The 19,987-nt window shown below is 58.6% G+C and overlaps 3 protein-coding genes across 8 annotated transcripts in view; 2 read left to right on the forward strand and 1 right to left on the reverse strand.

The window, feature by feature from the left end:
- Nucleotides 1-7,134, forward strand: part of DOC2A (double C2 domain alpha) — a 39,036-nt gene extending 31,902 nt beyond the window's left edge. The window contains exons 1-12 of one of the 2 annotated variants that reach the window (XM_026455400.1): nucleotides 1,225-1,310; nucleotides 1,672-1,758; nucleotides 2,424-2,701; nucleotides 3,111-3,190; nucleotides 3,387-3,461; nucleotides 3,551-3,660; nucleotides 5,338-5,464; nucleotides 5,548-5,607; nucleotides 5,690-5,853; nucleotides 5,961-6,042; nucleotides 6,129-6,225; nucleotides 6,307-7,134. In XM_026455400.1, coding sequence (XP_026311185.1) covers nucleotides 2,437-2,701; nucleotides 3,111-3,190; nucleotides 3,387-3,461; nucleotides 3,551-3,660; nucleotides 5,338-5,464; nucleotides 5,548-5,607; nucleotides 5,690-5,853; nucleotides 5,961-6,042; nucleotides 6,129-6,225; nucleotides 6,307-6,452 — 1,206 coding nt within the window. In that variant the 5' untranslated portion in view covers nucleotides 1,225-1,310; nucleotides 1,672-1,758; nucleotides 2,424-2,436 and the 3' untranslated portion in view covers nucleotides 6,453-7,134. Of the gene's footprint in view, nucleotides 1-1,224; nucleotides 1,311-1,671; nucleotides 1,759-2,423; nucleotides 2,702-3,110; nucleotides 3,191-3,386; nucleotides 3,462-3,550; nucleotides 3,661-5,337; nucleotides 5,465-5,547; nucleotides 5,608-5,689; nucleotides 5,854-5,960; nucleotides 6,043-6,128; nucleotides 6,226-6,306 lie in introns of those variants that run through there. The other variant, XM_031934465.1, reaches the window with a different exon arrangement.
- INO80E (INO80 complex subunit E) lies at nucleotides 6,856-16,100 on the reverse strand. Of its 3 annotated transcripts, XM_023191222.3 has the most exons (8): nucleotides 15,925-16,086; nucleotides 15,712-15,782; nucleotides 15,469-15,521; nucleotides 11,816-11,894; nucleotides 11,612-11,723; nucleotides 11,116-11,232; nucleotides 7,978-8,067; nucleotides 6,856-7,427 (listed from the first exon to the last, which is right to left on the reverse strand). In XM_023191222.3, exons 1-7 carry the CDS (start codon nucleotides 16,003-16,005, stop codon nucleotides 7,999-8,001), a joined length of 582 nt encoding a protein of 193 aa, XP_023046990.1. In that variant the 5' UTR covers nucleotides 16,006-16,086; the 3' UTR covers nucleotides 6,856-7,427; nucleotides 7,978-7,998. The 3 variants fall into 3 exon arrangements, with proteins under 3 accessions (XP_023046990.1, XP_023046988.1, XP_023046989.1); XM_023191220.2 differs by lacking the exon at nucleotides 7,978-8,067 and having other exon boundaries at nucleotides 15,925-16,100; XM_023191221.3 differs by lacking the exons at nucleotides 7,978-8,067; nucleotides 11,116-11,232 and having other exon boundaries at nucleotides 15,925-16,089.
- A 126-nt stretch (nucleotides 16,101-16,226) lies between these two features.
- Nucleotides 16,227-19,985, forward strand: HIRIP3 (HIRA interacting protein 3). 3 transcript variants are annotated; one of them, XM_023191216.2, is made up of 7 exons: nucleotides 16,253-16,778; nucleotides 16,856-16,976; nucleotides 17,100-17,214; nucleotides 17,479-18,425; nucleotides 18,525-18,693; nucleotides 18,776-18,874; nucleotides 18,963-19,973. In XM_023191216.2, the coding sequence occupies exons 1-7, from the start codon at nucleotides 16,714-16,716 to the stop codon at nucleotides 19,124-19,126; spliced, it is 1,680 nt and encodes a 559-aa protein (XP_023046984.1). In that variant the 5' UTR covers nucleotides 16,253-16,713; the 3' UTR covers nucleotides 19,127-19,973. The 3 variants fall into 3 exon arrangements, with proteins under 3 accessions (XP_023046986.1, XP_023046984.1, XP_023046985.1); XM_023191218.1 differs by lacking the exon at nucleotides 17,479-18,425 and having other exon boundaries at nucleotides 16,227-16,778; nucleotides 18,963-19,985; XM_023191217.2 differs by lacking the exon at nucleotides 18,776-18,874 and having other exon boundaries at nucleotides 16,630-16,778; nucleotides 18,963-19,985.
- Nucleotides 19,986-19,987: the final 2 nt, after the last annotated feature.

The following is a 19,987-nucleotide window of genomic DNA, read 5'->3' on the forward strand; positions in this document are numbered from 1 at the left end:
CCCTGGAGTAGCTGGGATTACAGGCATCTGCCACAAGGCTGGACCCCATTTCTCTGACTTAGAAAAAAAAAAAAAAATTACAGTGAAATACACACATCAATATGTACCATCTTCACCATTTTTAAGGGTAAGATTAGGTGGTGTTCGGTATGTTCACTTTGTCGTGCAACCATATTTCTCTTTTAAATAACAGCACTTAGAGATGCCAACTTCGTGCCAGGCCCAGTTTGGGACACCAGGGACTCCCAGATGAATCAGCCGCTCCCGTGGAACTCCCTGCTGGTGGGGGAGGCACTGGCGAAACGGTGCTGAGCGGAGTCCTGACGGCGCTGGAGCTGAGGGGCAGTGTGGGATGCCCCAGGAAGGTTCCTAGGAAGAGGGGACCCAGGGTGACTCCCTAAGGAAACGCCGGTCCCAGGTAGAGGAGCGCATGTGAGCCAAGATCCTTAGGCCTGAGCCGTCTAGGTGTGTCCCAGGGACTGCAGGAAACGGTTGGGTGAGTCAGTGGTGGGCAGCGGGGGTGATAAGCCCTTTCCTGTTTTCGGGATGGTAAGTTTGGGGCACAGGTGAGTGAAGACGGAAGCCCAGGGGTGGACTGACACTTCGTGGCAGGCGCAGGGCAGGGCAGGGGGGCGGCTTGGGGGTGGCAGGCTTTGGGTGAGAAATGGCAGCCCATGGGGAACGATCGCAGGGCTCGGGGGGCCTTCAGAGCCAAGCCCCGACGCCCCTTCCCACCTGCGGGGCAGAACTGGAGATGGCAGGGGGAAAGGTGAGGGAGGGTGGTTCCTAAAGGAGATGCCGTCCCGGGTAAGGGGACATGGGCCCCTGGGAGTTGGGTTGGGCCACAAGGAGAGAGGCCTGAATGGCCAAAGGGAGGAGGCGTGAGGGAAGCCGCAGCGTCAGACCTCTGCCTCCTCCCTCAGATCGTGAGGCTCCCCAGCCCGGCTCGGGGGACCCCGAGATCCCCGGCCGGCGACAGCAGGCGGATCGGACCCCCTGCTCCTGTCCGCCTCTGGGTCCCTACAGACATGGGGAGGGGAGGACGGAGGCCCCAGCTCCCTGCGGGGGAGGGGCGTGAAGACGCGCGAGGTTGGGGGGAGATGAGCCGGCGTCGCCATGACGACGAGGCCGGTGGTCCGGCCCTGGGGACCCGGGAGGGAAGGAGGAGTAGTGGCCGCACGCGCTGGCGGGGGCGGGGGCCCGGGTCTCCCAGGAGTAGTTGGGGAACACCTGGCGATTCTGGCAGCTGCTTCCTGGTGGCGCAGGGAGCCCGCGTGTTTGCGAGTGCGTGTGCGTGCGAAGTTCTCCGGGTAAGTGTGCCAGCGCGCGCCTGGGGGTGTGCAAGGGTGTGAGCGTGCACACGTGGGCACGGGCGTGTGCGCGCGGGGGTGCCCGGCTGGATGTGTGCACAAGAGTGTGTTCCGGCCCGCGTGCCCCTGCGTAAGTGTGCGCGCGCGAGCACACGTGTCTGTGTGTGCGCTCGCGTGCGCTCCCGAGCGGGCCCCGGGTGGGAGTCCGAGATCCCGCCCCCTCCCCAGCCCCGGCGCCCCTCCCCCCCCTCCCCCCCCCCCCCCCCCCCGCTGCCGGCGCCGGCTGCATCCTCGCCTCCACCCTCGCTCACCCCCTCCTCCCCGCACTTTCTCGGCGCTCCCTCCCTCTCGGCTCGCACAGCCGGACTCCGCGCTCTTCTAGCCGGCCGCCGCCGCCCAGCCTGCGCCCGCCGTCCCCCCATTGCCTGGGCACCTGTTGGAGGCAGAGGCAGGTGCAGGGGGCTGGGCAGGCCGGGGGCGTGAGGGTGCGGGGGAGAGTGCCAGCCTGTGTGCGCTACGGGGGTGTTCGGCTCTCCTGCGGCTGCAATTTCTGGCTCCCCTGGGGAATCAGGGGTGGCATCTGAGGCTGGGGTCTCCACCGGGGGCTGTGGTGAGCGAGCCGGGGAACCAGGCAGGCAGACAGGTCCTGGGGCTGAATGAAGGGACAGTGAGCAGTGGGAGCAGAGGGGTGGGTGACACCTTGACTAGACCAGCGCCTGGTGCAGAGGAGGACAGAGGCTACGAGAAACAGAGGCGGGGCTCTGCAGGGTCCCTTGGGGAACAGGCAGGCTCAGGAGCAGAGGGGAGCCCGGGAGGAGAGGAAGGAGCTGGCAAGATGATACAGGGACAACCTGGAGGTGGGTGGGTGAGGACGGGGTGGTGCAACTTCGACTTCTGCGGGGAGTGGGTTGGCAGCCCAGCCCCTGTGGAGCCAGCGTGGGGTCTGCAAGGCCCAGGCCTCCTGCCTGCCACCGGCTGGCACAGGCCACCCTCTCCCTCGACACCTAGGAAGGGAGGCTAGTGAGGGCCCTGCAGACCGAGGAGGCTGTCGCCTGGCCCTCAGCCAGAATGGCTAGGTATGATGGGCTCACTGGCTCACACGCCCTCTCCCAGCCAGGGGTGCTGCATGAGGGGCCGCAGGGGCGACCGCATGACCATCAACATCCAGGAGCACATGGCCATCAACGTGTGCCCCGGGCCCATCAGGCCCATCCGCCAGATCTCTGACTACTTCCCCCGCCGGGGACCAGGACCTGAAGGGGGCGGCGGGGGTGGCGGGGAGGCCCCCACCCATCTGGCCCCGCTGGCTCTGGCCCCCCCTGCAGCCCTCCTTGGGGCCACCACGCCTGAGGATGGTGCGGAAGTGGACAGCTATGACTCAGATGATGCCAGTGAGTCTGGGGGCTTGGAGGCCCCATGTGCTGGTGGGGGTCTCCAGGCTTGCCGTGCAGGGGGAGGGGGACAGGCCCTGCTGGCTGTGCATGTAGGTAGGGGAGGAGGGCAGTGGTGGTGGTGGGGGGGGGGGTGGCAGGGATGGCTGCCACAGCTGCAGTCAGTGTGGAGATTACAGCTTCAGCAAGGCTCAATATTCAGTATTTCTGCTGAGACACTCCACCACCCACACAGCCCCAGTTGCGGCCGAGCCAGGGACCCAGACGCACACACGCATGGGCCCACTCAGCCTCTTGCACTCACACTCGCCGGCTGGCAAGAGAGAGAGAGACAGCCAGTGCCCACCTGCCGGCCTCTCACACAAACCTGTCTCCAAAGCGACCCATGCTGCCTTTCCTCTCTCTCCAGCCGCCCTGGGCATGCTGGAGTTTGACCTTCTCTATGACCGGGCCTCCTGCACTCTGCATTGTAGCATCCTCAGGGCCAAGGTGGGCACTCCCTGCTGCCCCAGCCCGGGCCAGTTTGCGTGCAGCCCCCAGAGGGGGCCCATTCCTCCTTCCCTTCCCAGGCCTGCTCCTTCCTCCTGCCCTTGCAACCCCCTTCTGGGGTCCTCCAGGGTCCAGCTCTACAAGAGGGAGAAAGGTGCCGGGAGCCTCCAGCCCTCTCCCCTGCCCTCCTCTCCAGGGCCTCAAGCCCATGGATTTCAATGGCCTCGCCGACCCCTACGTCAAGCTGCACCTGCTGCCTGGAGCCTGTAAGGTAACAGCCTCCTCTCGCCCTGCTCGGCCCAGCCCGTGCCTCCAGCCCGTGGGGCTGGAGGACAGGTATTGAGAACCTTTCATCCCCAGGCTAATAAGCTAAAAACGAAGACTCAGAGGAACACACTGAATCCCGTGTGGAATGAGGACCTGACGTACAGCGGGATCACGGATGATGACATCACGCACAAGGTGCTCAGGTGAGGGCCCCCCTCCCCACCACCCAGGTCCAGCAGCAGCTCAGGGACAGCTGACATTGTAACTGCTGGTTGGTTGATCTATGTCCCATTAAGCCTGTACCTCTCTGATGCTCAAGAACCATCAGCAGCTCCCTAGCCCCTTTGGCAGCAGGCCAAAATACTTCCCTGCCATTCCTGCCCCCCAATATCTCCTGCCAGCCAGGTGCGGTGGCTCACACCTGTAATCCCAGCACTTTGGGAGGCCAAGGTGGGCGGATCACTTGAGGTCAGGAGTTTGAGACCAGCGTGGCCAACTTGGTGAAACCCCGTCTGTACTAAAAATACAAAAATTAGCTGGGCATGGTGGCATGTGCCTGTAAGTCCCAGCTACTTGGGAGGCTGAGGCAGACGGATCGCTTGAACCCAGGAGACAGAGGTTGCAGTGAGCCGAGATTGCACCACTGCACTCCAGTCTGGGTGATAGAGGGAGACTCTGTCTCAAAAACAAATTATCTCCTGCCCCTGAAACAGAGGACTCCCTTCTTCCAACTGGCCAGTTCCACAACTCCTGAACTTACCTTGTTTTCTATCTGGAGAGCTCCTTCCAGCCAGCCTAAATTCCGCTCATTTGAGGCTCAGTCCAAGCTCCGGCCCCTCCCAAAAGCGTTCCTGGGTTGCCGAGACTCCTCAGAGCCCTTGGCTGAAGTCAGACCTCTGCAGCTTTGGTCTGCCCCTTCCGTGCCTTGAGTTCCCCTAAAATCTCTTAAGGAGTGAAGTCTTCAGGGACAGGGAACTTGCTCCATCATCCCAGGAGATGGAGATATGAGGAGAGTATTCCCTCAAGTCAGGTAGCTGGCAGCGAGACCCAGGCTCTGGAGAGACCTCTGCCTTTGTGCTTGGATTTGCATTTGGGACCTTCCCTGATGGTCAGGGCTGTGTGGCAGGGAGGCCACCTTGGTGTCGGGTGTGCGGGTGGAATGGAGGGGAGGCCAAGAGGCCAAAACCAGAATGAGACCTAAAAATGAGTGCTCACCAGGGCCCAGCCTGGGCTTAGTATGTTCACATTTCTTTCTTTCCCTTGACCATCTCCATTTACAGATGGGAATTGAGGCATAGGGTGATCAAGTGACTTGCCCAAGGTCACACAGGTGGCTCAGAAGTTGCAGGGTTGGGATCTGCCCATCCTCCATGCCACAGATGCCCAACCTGGTAGTGGGTCACTGCAGAGGCAGGGCAGGGGTTGCAGGAGGACACGTGGCCGGAGAGCAATCATTTCTTAGTGAGTCCCTGTGGGGCTGGCTCTCTGCTACATGCAGGAAAAGGACTGGGGTTCCTGAGGAGGCATGGGGTCCTCGTCTGGCTGTCCAAGGCTCTCACAGCCTGTGTCTATGGCCACATCCACTGTGGTGTTTGGCTCCTGCCCCCAGGCCCTGAATGGAGGCAGTGATCGGGGTGCTCCAAGATTTCTGAGGGCTTCCCACAATGGCCGAGCACGTTCTGATGGACCAGGGACAGCCGGTTGGCTGCACAGGGAGGGACAGTGGAATGGGCAAATCCGCTTGTCCTTCTCAAGTGCCAGCCTGTCTTCCAGATGAGACGGAGTGTGTAGGGCAGAGCTGGGCTGGTTCAAGGCCCTTCCTACACCCCAGAACGGGGCTCAGGTACCCCAGGGGCCCTGATGCTGCAGTTCCCCACCAGGATCGCCGTCTGTGATGAGGACAAGCTGAGTCACAATGAGTTTATTGGGGAGATCCGCGTGCCCCTCCGCCGCCTGAAGCCTTCGCAGAAGAAACATTTTAACATCTGCCTAGAGCGCCAGGTCCCGGTGTGTGCGGGGGGCTGCAGGGGCGCCGGGGGAGGGGACCCTGGGGAGGCCAGGCTTCCAGAACCTTCTCTTTGCCCCCTCAGCTAGCGTCCCCCTCTTCCATGTCGGCTGCGCTGAGGGGCATCTCCTGTTACCTGAAGGAGGTGAGGCATCTCAAAGGGGTGGGGATGCATGTGGGTGGGAGGCGGCAGGGGCCCAGGCTGACCCTGCGTCTGTGCCCCGCAGTTGGAGCAGGCGGAGCAGGGGCCGGGGCTGCTGGAGGAGCGTGGCCGCATCCTGCTGAGTCTCAGCTACAGCTCGCGGCGCCGGGGACTGCTGGTAGGCATCCTGCGCTGCGCCCATCTGGCTGCCATGGACGTCAACGGTTACTCGGACCCCTACGTCAAGACGTGAGCCCTCACCCTGACCCTCTCCTCCCCAGGGAGCCTGCCCTGGCCCGAGTTGGGCCTGGCCTGTCCCTGACCCCTCAGTTCCTCTCCCTCCACCCCACCTCTAGGTACCTGAGGCCTGATGTGGACAAGAAATCCAAGCATAAGACATGCGTGAAGAAGAAGACTCTCAACCCAGAATTTAACGAGGTACCCGGGTGGGGACGGGATGCAGAGGGAGGCCAGGGAGGGGCTGGGGAGCCAGCTCATGAATGGGTGGCTGGCCTTGTTCTCAGGAGTTTTTCTACGAGATAGAGCTCTCCACTCTGGCCACCAAGACCCTGGAAGTCACCGTCTGGGACTATGACATTGGCAAATCCAATGACTTCATCGGTGAGGGAGGAGCTGGCTGAGGGTGCTGAGGGAGGGTGAGTGGCAGGGAGGTGGCCCTGACCCTGCCACTTGCTCCCCCAGGTGGCGTGTCCCTGGGGTCAGGTGCCCGAGGCGAGGCTCGGAAGCACTGGAGTGACTGCCTGCAGCAGCCGGACGCGGCCCTGGAGCGCTGGCACACCCTGACCAGCCAGCTGCCCCCCGCGGCTGGGGTTCTGTCCTCAGCCTGAGTGGACAGTAGTGTCCTGGCACAGGCCCATCGGGCCGGGTGCAGTACCCAACCTTCGCACGAGTGTGTTGCACGTTTACATGGGGTGGGCTGCCCCCACCCTGCACTACTTGTCTTATTTCTGTGAATCTCCGTGACCTGGGTCTGTCTGCTCGTGAGGGGCTGTGGAGTTCTATATTCATATATGCAAACCTCCTGCCTGACTCGCTAGTCCCTGCAAATATGCAAAGCCCCCATCCTCTGCACACCCGGGCAATGCTCAGAGCCCGGCCCCAGGACCCCACGCTCCTCACTCCTGCCTCTCCACGCTGCCCCGTCCCTCTCCCCCCACAGGGAGGAGGTCGGATTAGGGGAGGTTCAGAGGAAGAGAATGCCTCAAAAAAAGAGAAAAGGACAAAAAACACACCCAGAGCCACTCCTTTAATACAGAAACTTCACTGCAAAAACCTAGCCCTGTACAGCTGCCCTTTTAAAGGGGTGGCCATCGCAGGGTCTCTGCCTCCCCAGCAGGTGGCAGATGCTCCCGGCCACTCGTTTAAATAACTGTCCCGTGGAGGGGGCCAGAGTTTGAAGGCAGGGCCCTTGCCACCCTCCTGGGGGACACCCGTGCATGTTTACGCCTTTTCTGGTTGTGTCAGTGGCCAGAGCATGGCAGCTGGGCGTCAATAAACACCTCCGAGGAAGCTGGGCTCGTGTGTGCTGGCACGGGGAGGGTGCTGGGCAGGGCTGTGGTGGGCATGGCATGATGTCGCGGTCACTCCGGGATGTCGATCACCAGGTCATCGTCCCCATCCAGGGCATCATCCCCGCTACCTGCGTCGCTGAACATCTGCCGAGGGACCGTGCTCAGGATCGTCGGGGGGGGCATCTTGGGGGGGGGGGGGGGGGTCAGGGCTGTCCCGACCCCAGCCCCAGAACCCCGGCCAGGGAAGGTCAGCGGTCCTCCCACAGGGCAGTCAGGGGGCCCCACCGCCATCTGCAGCAGGGGAAGAAACACAGGGGGGCTAGTCAGGGAGGCACTGGGGCCTCAGGAGACCAGGCCCTGCCCCCCAGGGCAGCTCTGGGGATGGGGAAGGGGCCCTGGGCACAGCCAGGCCAACCTATGCTGCACTCAGGGCCTGCCCGCCCCCAGCCCCTCGAGAGCCTCAAACCAGCAAGTGCCTGGGGGTGGTGATGGAGGTGAGATGAGGGGATGGGGTGCCTCACAGGAAACTGGGAGGGAAAGGTCCGGCCCTGCCCTCTCCAGGGAGGTGCCTGGGCTGCCCTGAGACGGGTTAAGCCAGAGGCGGAGTCAGCCTGGAGTGCTTGCCTGCCTGCCACTGGGCCCCGAAGGTGCCACCTGCTGCCACTAGCTTCCTCTCCCTCTTCTGCGGAACTCACTGGTTCGGCGGAGGGTATTGCAGGCTTCCTGAGCCAAGAGCCCCGGTGGCTTCTCTGCCCCCCAGAAGCTTCTATCATGTCTTGGATGGGCCCCTCCTCGATATCCCCGCAGCCGTGACCTAGGCCCAGCCCTCCTCTCAGCTCACCTGGGCTGCGGTCCCAGCCTCCTAACTGGACTCCCTGCCTGCAGCCTCTCCCAGATCCAGCTCCTCCGCACTGCAGCCAGAGCGCGCGCTCTAAAACACAGACCTGAGCGCGTCACCGCGCCACTCAGGGCCTCGGGACGGGAGTGCTGCCTGCCGGATGACAGGCAGCCCCTCCACCTGGGCATCCTGCTCTATTTGTCAGAAGTCCTGCTTTGTCCTCTGAGGCTGGGAAGTGGCCTCTGCCCTGCCCAACCCTTCAGCACCCCCGGCTGCCAGGTCCTCACAAACCCTCCCCAGAGAGCTCTCTGGGTCTCCTCCGCAGTCCCCATGCTTTGTGGGCACAAACTGGGCACAGGCTGTGTGCCAGGTGGTTTCTGTTAATGGCCTCCCAGCCCCAGGACACTGGGGAGTGGGGAGAGGTCACGTGCCAGCGGAGGAGGCTGAACCTGGTGTGGACATGGAGGTCCTGAGGCATAGGCCCGCTGGGTCCTGGGGGGCAGTGGCAGTGTCCAGTCTGGCCCTGGGCTAGATGCTGGGTGGGCTGGCAGGAAACACCATGTGTGGTCTCCAGTGGCCCTTCTGAGTGTCACATTTGGCCCTGTGGCCTCTCTGCTTCCTAAGGAGCCCTCACCCTCATCTCCGCTGCTGGGGTGGCGTGGGGGCCAGGGTGGGTCAGGCCTCAGGGTATAGGAGGCTGGTAGGATGGGTAACAGACAGGGGGTCCAACTCTGAACAGCACCCCCGCGCCCTGCACCAGGCCCCCACATGTACACACGGGAGCAGACATGTGTGTATGACTGGAAAGCACTATCCCCTTCTCTGGCCACCCCCTCTCCTTCCCCACTGTGCGCATGTCCCACCCTGGCCTGGACTTCCTCAGTGGCATCCTCTCAGCCTGACTGGCAGTGGCTCACGTTTCTCTGTGGCTTACTAGGGGCCAGGCATGGGCCAAGCGATTTTCATCCCTTCACTCACATTCTCCACACAAGGACGCCACTGAACAGAGAAAGAGAGCTGTGGCTCCAAGCGTGAAATGACACACTGAGGTCGCATGGTGAGTACTGGAAGAGCTGGGATTCAAAGTCGGCCAAATCTGACTCAGGTCTGACAGAACCAACCTGCTTCTGTCTTCACAGTTAGCGCTTCTCTGCTTGGACTCCCTTCCTTCCATCTCCTCACTCCCCTGACAGTAACAGACAAACTCCCACTTCAGGCCAGTGTCCAGGCCTTCCAAGACGCCGCCCCACCTGGTTCTTCTTGTCAATTTCTTACCACTCCTGCTCTGGCCCAGAGAGTGCTTTCACTGTGGCCCTGGCGCCCTTCCCACCCTGACTTCAGCCAGGAATATCCAAATCCACTCACCCTGGGCTCACACGTTCTCCTCACTGAGGCCTTTCCTGGCTTCTCCCCACCTCCCCCGACAACTATGGACCTGGGCCGCCCTCCCAAATCTTCTCTCCAGAATGCCTAGAACTTTGCTCCCAGACACGACTCCGCTTCAGGACTCAGCACCCAGCCAGAAAGCCTCCAAGTGCCCCTCAATGCTGCGCCACTCCCCAACCTGCCCGCCACCCCCTGGCTAAGGACCAGGGCCAGTACTGTCACCTCTGCTACTCAGGCTCAAGAGGTGAAGCCTCACAGGGCCAAGGTCACGCGGAGAAAATGGCAGAGTTGGGATTGAAGCTCCAGATCCTGTACTCCAGACCACCGCAAATGCGGCCTCTCATTCTGCTTCTGGCTCCAGAACCCTGGGAGCCACCCAGCTGGTCCCCATTCCGCTTTGCCCCTCAGCCCATCCCCATCTCTCCCAAGGCTCGCATCTACCACCAGCCTGGTGGCTTCCAAACGCGCAGCCCCTCACGGGCTGCTGTCTAGCTTCCTTTCCAGGTGGCACCTGACACATCTGCGGCCAGACTCAGCTTCCCTCCAAGCCTGTGCTCCCACAGCCCTCCCATCTCGAGGGAGGGAGACTCCACTCTTGCTCAGACTAAAGCCCTGGAGGCATCCTGGCCTCTCTCCCGCACAGCCCACACGGGGTCCTCCAGGAACTCCCACCCTCATTCTCCGAAATGGGTCTGCAGCCCCCTCTGGACCCTCTGCCCTCGGCCTGGTTTACCGCGGTGGCCTCCTCACTCCCATCCCAACTCACCCCACCGCCCACCCAGTCTGTTCTCTGACCACCAGTGTCTGCAATTTTGTTAAGATGCAATTAGATCACTCGTGCTTCATGCTTGCAACCTGTGCCCCGCCAGGGAACTGCCTTCTCCAAGGCTTCATTCACAGCAAATCCTGCACACTGGCGCCTCAGGAGCTCCCCTCTGACCTGCTCCAGGACCCACTTCCCTGCTTACTTTCCTTCCCGACACGGACTCCTTCCAGACCCTCGAACAAGCCCAGCTCACACCCTCCCAGGGTCTCTGCCTGACAGAAACACTGCCCAGGAGCCACACGGTTTGCTGCCACTTCCTGTAAGTCTTTGCTCAAAGAACATTCCAGACTGTTGGGCCCTAAGTGTCAGCCTCGTCCCCCCGGCATCCCTGTGCTCTGGACCTCACTCTGTTCTTCTCCACAAGTACCTATTTTTCTAGTACGTTTTCTACCTATTTTGCTAGAATGTGAGCTCTGTGAGGGCAGGCACTGGTCTGCTTTGTGCACTGCTGTGTAACAGGAGGTGCTCCAGGGGCGCTTGTGGTCGTATCGAGTAGGACCACTAGCCTTATAGGTGCCAAGCCTAGGAGGCCTAGAGGGTAACAGAGACTTGCTAAAGGCCACGTGGTTTCTAATAGGCACTCTTGACTTGACTAGATCCAGTAATCCTGCCCTGGTCTGGGGCTACCTGGCATCACAAAACACGCACCCTCCCCGGGAAAATGAGCCTGGCCCCGCTACACTGCAGCCATGAAAGGGTGGGACCCCTGGGATCCGCATGCCAGGTCCCCCAAGGCTGGTTCTGCCCTGATTTGTCTCCATACAAGCCTGTGAGCCGAGATTTCTCTGATCCACCCCTCAGTGCTAAGTGCTGACTGGGTCCCCAAATTAATCGTTCATGATTCTCTGACAGGCCCCCGCCTTGAGCCTCCCTCAGGTGGCTGTCCTCCTGCCGTCCTGCCCCTCCCTAGCGCCCCCACGTCAGGGTACCTTGAGTTTCCGGGGCAGGCGGGGCCGTTTCTCCCGCTTGGGCCTCAAGGGGCTGGGCTCGGGCAGCTGCAGGGCCAGGTAGTCAGAAGGGAATGGGGGGTAGCGGGGGGAGGCCAGCTGCGGGCGGGAGCGGGGATGGAGATGGGAGGCGGAGTGGACCGGGGTGAGGGTGGGGAAAGAAATGCAAACAGGAGGAAGATGGAAAAACAAAAGAGATGGTGATGAGTGCGGCTCCCGGGGCTCCCGAACACAGAAGGGCCAGCAGGATGCTGTCCTGGGCTTTGCTCTCCTCAGTCATGCCTGGCCCCATTCCTATACCAGAGAGAAGGGGGCAGCCCCCACTCACACCCTCCATGGGACACTTGGGCCACACCCAGACAAATGTCCCCAAAGTTGGGCAGGCCTTGCCCGGAAGCCCAGCCCTTCTGCCCAAACGACGCCCACCTTACTCCCAGGCATATTAGTTCACCACTTCCCACCCCTGACCCCAACTCACCGAGCTCAGGTATGGGGAGGGGACCCCGGAGGCCTGAAGGGGAAACCCTGTTGAAGGAGGCAGGGAGAGGCTGGAGGGAGAGGGGGCCCCCCCGAGCGGAGGGCTTCTCTTCCTGGAGAAAGGACAGGGCGGCATCAGAGGTGGCTAGGAGCCCAGGCGCCCCACCTGACCCTCCCCAGCGAGAGGAATGCATCTTCTTCTCACCTCTTAGGGGCCGGTGTGTCAGACAACTTGGGTGTCCCCTCAGTCTCGCTGTTATCTGATGATGCAGTGGCATCTGAGTCTGTGACGGGAACAGATGGTCAGTGGGGGTGGGGGGATCCCAGTCCATCCCAGAAGGGTATAACCTCCTCCACACTACAGAAGGGCACCAGAGGACCAGGTGCGGGGCTCACGCCCAGAATCCCAGCACTGTGAGAGGCTGAGGTGGTCAGATCACTTGAGGCCAGGAGTTCAAGAGCAGCCTGGACAACCTAGCAAGACCTCATCTCTATTAAAAACAAAAGCAATTATCCGAGCATGGTGGCGTGTGCCTGTAGTCCCAGCTACTCAGGAGGCTGAGGCAGGAGAATTGCTTGGAGATTGAGCCTGCAGTGAGCTGTGATTGTAACACTGTACACTAGCCCGGGTGACAGAGCAAGACCCTGCCTCAAAAAAACAAAACAAACCAAAAACCCAACAGAAGGGCTCCCGGGGGGGATTCTGACTCACCAGCTAGTGGGCACGCACATGCACCACACACCTGAGCTGTCCCAGGGAGGCTCATAGCCTCTCCAGCCTCCCCAGCACCCCTCCTGCTCTGATTCCTCCGTAACACACCTGCCACACATGGCCAGGGTGCCGGGCTCCTTCCCACTCACCACCTCTCCTTGTCATCAGATCCAAGGAAGGATGGGAAGGGCAGCACCTCCACTTGTCACATGAGGTCGCCGAGGCTCAGAAAGGTGTGAGGCTGAGACTCTGACTCCTTGGCTATTTGACGCCACTGGTTCCTTGCCTCTGAGCTGAGCTGTCTTCAGCTCCTGCCTCTGCCCCACTCCCCATAACCAGGGTCCTGTTCATCCACCCCTGAAGTCCTCCTCTTCATCCACTGCTCCCCACGGTAACTAACACAGGTCAGGCCACCAGCATGTCAAAATCACCTGGTAAGCAGTCTCACATCACCCTGCCATCCACTGTCCACCCCCAACCCCACAGTGAGCTAAATCAAACCTGGTCACATCCTTCTTGATGACATCCCCTACTACCTGCACGAATTCATGATGCTGCTTAATCTGGCTTCAACACACCTTTCCGATCAACTAACGTAACTGTATTCTTTACAGCACACTGACCTATTTCGTCAAAAAAGAAATGTATTTCCTAGTTCAGTGCCTCTGCCCAGAAGGGCCATCTTTCATGGAACAAATGACTGATACACCTATAGAAGCCATTACCAATGTCTCTGCTCAAAGAGACCCTTTAAGAAGCAGATCAAATGCCACCGCCTCTGGGAAGTCTTCCAGAATCCCTCAAGCCCAATTAACTGCAGGCTCTCCTGGAACCCTCTACTCTTACTCATCATGGCTGCGCTCACACTGTGCTGAAAAGTGTCATTTGCACGTGTCTCCCTGGCCAGGGTGTGGACCTCCATGACAGGAGTGGGGCTGATATTGCTGGCCTTTGCTCCTCAGATGCAACCCACTCTAGCCATGAACATGCTGGGTCCTCTCCCACCTCCTGCCCTGAATTCCCCTCAAACAGGATGTTAACTCGAAGACCCTAGGGAAGGGAGAGGCAGGGGATGAGAGGCTACAATAAAAGCCAAACCTCCTACTATGACCTACCTGAGTAAGCCCCTATTTCCCTAACCTTATCTACAATCCTCCTATAATAGCAAGCGAATGGGTATCATGCGTTCTGACAAAACAGTATGTCCCAAAACGCGGTTGGCTACTACATGCCGATCCCTGCCTCAGACCAATGTTTAAAGGTACCTTGGAGAGAGGTGATTCTACATAACATGGCTTATGAGGGCCCCACCCAGGAAGAGGCCCACAAATGCCCACCTTAGGGTTTTTTCAAACTGTGGGTCTCAATCCATTAGTGAGTCATGAAATCAATTTACTGGTGTGCAACCAGCACTAAACGAAGGGAAAAAAAGCAATCTAAAAAGTATCAGGATGAATTGGATACAGTGATCTTAAAAATGTTTCATTAAACTTTGCTTTGTAGGTATGCATGTGGGGCTCTGGTTATGATGGAAAATATAGTCAATTGCAGACAATATTCAAATAAAGGGATGAAAACAGTGTTCTTTTTCATCCCTCTGCTTTTCAACCAAGCCTGGCCTGTTCTTACCTCAGGGTAGCTGCATTTATTATTCTGCTGGGGCAGCTCCAGCTCACTTCTTCACAAGATTGTTTTGTTTTTTTTTTTTGGACGGAGTCTTGCTGGGTTGCCCAGGCTGGAGTGCAGTGGCACAATCTCAGTTCACTGCAAGCTCCGCCTCCCAGGTTCACGCCCATTATCCTGCCTCAGCCTCCCGAGTAGCTGGGACTACAGGTGCCTGATGCCATGCCCGGCTAATTTTTTGTATTTTTAGTAGAGATGGGGTTTCACCGTGTTAGCCAGGATGGGGTTTTTCTTTTTTTTTTTTTGAGACAGTCTTGCTATGTCACCCAGGCTGGAGCACAGTGGTGCTATCATGACTCACTGCAGCCTTGACCTTTCAGGCAAGGGATCCTCCTGGTTCTGCCTCCCAAGTAGCTGGGACCACATGTATACACCACTATACATGGCTTTTTTTTTGTTTGTTTAATTGAAATGGGGTCTCATTATGTTGCCCAGGATGGAAGGCTGGTTTCTCATCTGGCCCCAACTCAAATGTTACTCCGTGAAAGGCCTTGAGTACTCTATTCAGACGTTGCTTGCTGCCTGCTTGCTGCTGTCTGCAAGCTAAGAATCGTTTCTTTTTTTTCTTTTTTTGAGACGGAGTCTTGCCCTGTGGAATGCAGTGGCGGCGATCTCGGCTCACTGCAACCTCTGCCTCCAGGGTTCAAATGATTCTCCTGCCTCAGCCTCCCCAGTAGCTGGGATTACAGGCGCACGCCACCACACCCAGCTAATTTTTGTATCTTTAGTAGAGACGGGGTTTCACCATGTTGGTCAGGCTGGTCTTGAACTCTTGACCTTGTGATCCACCCACTTCGGCCTACCAAAGTGCTGGGATTACAGGCGTGAGCCATAGTGCCCGGCCAAGAATGGCTTTTAAGCTTTTAAATGTTTGGGGAAAAAAAAAAAAAAACTAAAAAAAAATTTTTCGTATGGAAATAATACGAAATTCAAATTTCAATGCCTATAAAGTTTTATAGAAACATAGCCATACTCATTTATTTGCCTATGGGGTATGGCTGCTACTACAATGGCAGAGTTCAGTAGGTGCTTCAAAGATTGTATGTTGCAGAAAGCTTACTTACCATCTGGCCCTTTGCAGAAACAATTCATCAACCCCTGTTCTACTACAATCATTACCACGTAACTGCTTTCATTACCTTCAAGTCCTTACTATGACCTAAAATTCTAGCGTATTGTCTTCATTTACTCATTCTTCCCAACTAGAATATAAATTACAAGAGACCAAGGGCTTTGCCTGTCTCTGCCTCTGCTGTATCCCCTGTGCCAAGCACAGTGCCTGAAACACAATAGGTGCTCAGTAAGTGCCTGAATAAAAGAACGGTGGAGGTGAAAGGCAAGCAACTAGGCTTAAGGACCACTGGGGGCTGCATCAGCTGCCACTGCCTAAAAGGCAGGGGCCCAGGAAGCTTGCTAAGTGCCAGGAACCACGCCCTCCATCAATTTTTCAAGATCTTGCTCACCCGAAGAGTCTTCATCCACGTTCTCGTACTGCAGAAGTCGGTCTAGGAGGAAACTGAGGAGAGAAAAGGAGAGATGGACAGTGATTTCCCAGCGCAGCAATGTCCCCCTGGGCCCCTGACCCTCCCAGCAGGCCTATCGGATCCTTGAAAGAGCCCATGCACTTGTGGCCCTACTCGGGGATGGGGTCCGAATGCAGATTGCCTAGGAACCACATCGCCCTCCGCCCCTGCAACGTGCCTCACCTCTTGTCCCGGGACACCTTCAGTAATTTCCTTTGCGCTTTCCTCAGCTCCTCCTGGAAGCACTCGTGCTCCTGTATCACGGACAAGGGGTGCGCTGGGCCAACGGTCCTCCGTGAAGGGCCCCGGAACCGGCAGCCGCTCGCCCCACCCACTTTACACCTGGGTAAACTGAGATTTCGCCCCCCTCTATAGCCTTCCCGCGGCAGCACTCACGTAGATGAGGAACTTGAGCTTCCGTTTCAGATTCCGGTACTTCTTTTTGTAGTCCACTTCGCCGTCCGCCGGCCCGTTCATGACCGGCCCGGCAGTGGCGCCCAGCTTCTGCAGTCCCGCTACCCCAAGCAGGCGCTGACCCGTGCTCACGCCTCCACTTCCGGAGACTCTGCAAGGCTATGCCGCCGGGACTACAACTCCCGGCCTACCGGGCGCCCAGGCGGCCTCACCTCACGGGCCGCCCTGCCGGGGAATACTGGGAAAGGAGCGCGATGGCGAGTGGCTGCGCTGGGGATGGCGTACAGTGACGCAGTGACGCCACAAAAATGGCGGAAGCTGGAGGGCGCCGTTCCTGACTCTAATGTGCTTAGACACTTGAAGCCACAAAAGGATTTTCCCTCGAGGTTCCTCGTCTCCTCGTGAGGATGCCTTTTCTCTTCTGCCTTGCGAAATAATAGCGGCCTAGCTGGTGCTCCTGACCAGGAAGGAAGGCAGCCTCGAGGGCTGATTACGTTTCACCCAAAGGTTGCCGGCGCCGAATCGGTTTCTAACGAGAAATTTAAAAATGATTCGTTCCAAGAAAGGGTAGGAGCCGCGAGACCCTCCAACTGCCCAGGGAAAACAAGTCTCGTCTGGCGAAGTTATCAGCCCACGCGATCCGCCGCCAAAGGCCAACGGTCTCTTGCCCCATGGTGCTGCAGCACTGCGCATGCGCGAACCGCTGTCAAACGCGCTGACGGAGGCCGAGAAGAAAAAAAGGCGGGAGCCGCCAATCCTGGGTTGAGCAAAATGGCGCGGGAGAAGGAGATGCAGGAGTTCACCCGTAGCTTCTTCCGAGGCCGCCCGGACCTCAGGTGCCCAGGGAGTTGGAGATGGGGTTGGAAAGGGCGCGGGTGGGACGGGACTCCATCCTGACACCCTGTCCCCGCAGCACACTCACGCATTCCATCGTGCGGCGGAGGTACCTGGCTCACTCCGGCCGCGACCACTTAGAGCCAGAGGAGAAGCAGGCACTGAAGCGGCTGGTGGAGGGGGAGCTGCTGAAGATGCAGGTGTGCCGGCCGGAGCCTGGGCCGCGGGAGGCGGAGGCGGGGCTTGCTGCCGAGGAGGAGGGCCTGACCGGGCGCGGTGAACGCCGCCTTGGTGCATAGTTCGCCCTCTTGGCGCACACACAGGTGGATGAAGCCGCTTCCAGGGAGGAGAAACAGGACCTTACCAAGAAGGGCAAGAGGCCTCCCACCCCTTGTAGCGACCCGGAGAGAAAAAGGTTCCGCTTCAATTCAGAGTCGGGTTAGTGCTTCCTACCTGCTATGGGGGACTTCTGCATCGTTGGTTCACTCAAGAAGCATTCACTGCGCATCTCTTATGTCCCCAGGCGTTAGATGAGGGAGCGAGGCCAGTGAAGCAGGAACGGGGAACAGCGAGGACAGATAGCTGTTTCCTGCTGCCCCTCCAACTGTCAGGGCAGGGCTCGAGACAACCTATCCGAAGTGAAGGGAGAAGGGACAGGAGGAGCCTGTCTCAATTGGACCCTCTCTCCTGTCCATATTCCAGAGTCCGGCTCTGAAGCCTCCAGCCCAGACTACTTTGGACCCCCAGCAAAGAATGGGGTGGCAGCAGAAGTCAGCCCAGCCAAGGAGGAGAATCCAAGGCGAGCCTCAAAGAAGGCAGTTGAGGAGAGCAGTGATGAGGAATGGCAGAGGGACCTGCCCGCACAGAGGGGAGAGGAGAGCAGTGAGGAGGAGGAAAAGGGGGACAAGGGGAAGAATAGGAAGAAACCTGTGGCAAAGAAGCAGGCACCAGGCAAAGCCTCAGTCAGCAGGAAGCAGACCAGGGAAGAAAGCGAGGAGAGCGAGGAAGAACCCGTTCAGAGGACAGCAAAGAAGGTGGAGGGAAATAAAGGAACTCAAAGCCTGAAGGAAAGTGAACAGCTAAGTGAAGAGGAGGAGGAGATCCTAGCTGGGAAGAAAGAGCACAGAGAGGAGGAAGCAAGAGAGGAAGAGAAAGAAGGGGACGAGGAAAAGCAGGATTGGAAACCCAGAGCCAGGAGCAATGGCAGGAGAAAGTCAGCTAGGGAGGAGAAGAGCTGTAAGCCGAAAAGCCAGGCAAAGAGGCTCATGGGAGACTCAGACAGCAAGGAAGAGCAGAAAGAGGCAGCAGGCAGTGGGGATGACAGTGGGAGAGATGGAGAACCCCCAGTGCAGAAGAAGAGCAAGGACAGGACCCAGCTTAAGGAGGGGAAGGGGTTGAGTGGAAGCAGCGAGGACGAGGAAGACAGTGGGAAGAGGGAACCCACAGCTAAAGGCTCTAGAAAGATGGCCACACTGGGCAGCACCAGTGGTGAGGAGAGTGACTTGGAGAGGGAAGTGAGTGACATCGAGGCAGGGGGCGACCCCCAGGGGGAGAGGAAGAACCGCTCTTCCAAGAAGAGCTCCAGGAAAGGCAGGACACGAAGCTCCTCTTCCTCCTCAGACGGAAGTCCAGAGGCCAAAGGCGGGAAGGTGAGGGTGAGGAGGGGTGGGAGGCTACCATTAGGGAAGAGGGAGACCCTGCCTCGGGCTCAGCAGGCTTCGCCTTCAGCTGCTGTCTTTCCTTGCTAGGCTGGCTCAGGTCGCCGTGGAGAGGACCACCCAGCTGTGATGAGGCTAAAGCGCTACATTCGGGCCTGTGGTGCCCATCGAAACTACAAGAAGCTGTTGGGCTCCTGTTGCTCACACAAGGAGCGCCTGAGTATCCTCCGGGCAGAACTGGAAGCCCTAGGCATGAAGGGTGAGGCCCGGCGTGCCCTGGGGGCTGCAGTAGAGGGCCTTGCTGCTGGGGAGGAGAGGATCACCAGCTTCTTCTACCCCAGGTACCCCTTCCCTAGAGAAGTGTCGGGCCCTGAAAGAGCAGAGGGAGGAGGCAGCTGAGGTAGCCTCCTTGGATGTTGCGAACATCATCAGTGGCTCGGGTAAGGGATTTCCTCTCGCTGCCCGGGAGCAGATAGGTGAGGTTGGACATTCTGAGGTATCTGATCTCTCATTTCCCCTTTCCCCTAGGCCGGCCACGCAGACGTACAGCCTGGAACCCTTTAGGAGAAGCAGCACCCCCAGGGGAGCTGTACCGTCGGACCCTGGACTCAGACGAAGAGCGGCCCCGTCCTGCACCCCCGGACTGGTCACATATGCGTGGCATCATCAGCAGTGATGGCGAGAGTAACTGAGCTCTGCCACCCCCAGGAGGGACCCTTGATCCATGTACAAAACATACATAGCACCCCTTGCCCGGCGTCTACGGAACAGAAGCAGCTTTCTTCAGAGAAGACTGCGGCTCCTGAGGACGCAAGCTATTGGGATGCTACTTCTCAGCTTCACGCTCTCCGTTTAAGGTGTTTATTTTTTAAGACTCAATAAAGGAGTGTTCATAATCACCTCATCAAATCTGGTCCCCCATTCTCACCTCCTGTATTTTGGGCCAGGAAACTGAGGAGTCACTGCCTCCACCTCCTCCCCTGGCGTGGTTCCCTTTAATTTCCCCCGGGTTCCTGGAAGAAGTCCCTGCCTCCAGACCCACTGGAGAAGGGTGTGTGGCTCCTGTGCTGCCAGCCTGCCCAGTGGCCCCTCTGCTTTTAGCCTGGTCTGATAACCTAATGCCCACTTGGGAGGGGGATAGAATGACTTGAGGGCAGCCGGTGCTTAACCTTTCCCCCTTCTTCTGCAAACAACCACTTTGTCCAGGGGCTGTTGGCCTCGAAGGGGTGGGGAAAAGCCCTGACTTCCTGGGCCAGTCTCAGCCCTCTAGGCCTCTCTGGCTACAGGCCCAGCCTGTGGAGTCACATGAGGTCTCCACTGAACTATGGCTGCTGAGACTTGCGGGAAGATGTAAGCATAGAGCTGCCCGGGGTCTGTGTGGAAAGCAAACCTAAGAATCTTTGAAGCCAAAGCGAAGAAAACAGGAATTAGAGGTCAAGGGATTGAAGACCACCTTTGAGATCTGATCTGGTCACACCTGAAGTCATTAAAATCACTGAAATGTTTAGATACACAGCCCAACAAATTTTTTTTAAAAAAGTACAAGCAGTACT

This window comes from Piliocolobus tephrosceles, chromosome 17 (assembly GCF_002776525.5).
Source record: "Piliocolobus tephrosceles isolate RC106 chromosome 17, ASM277652v3, whole genome shotgun sequence".
Taxonomy (NCBI): domain Eukaryota; kingdom Metazoa; phylum Chordata; class Mammalia; order Primates; family Cercopithecidae; genus Piliocolobus; species Piliocolobus tephrosceles.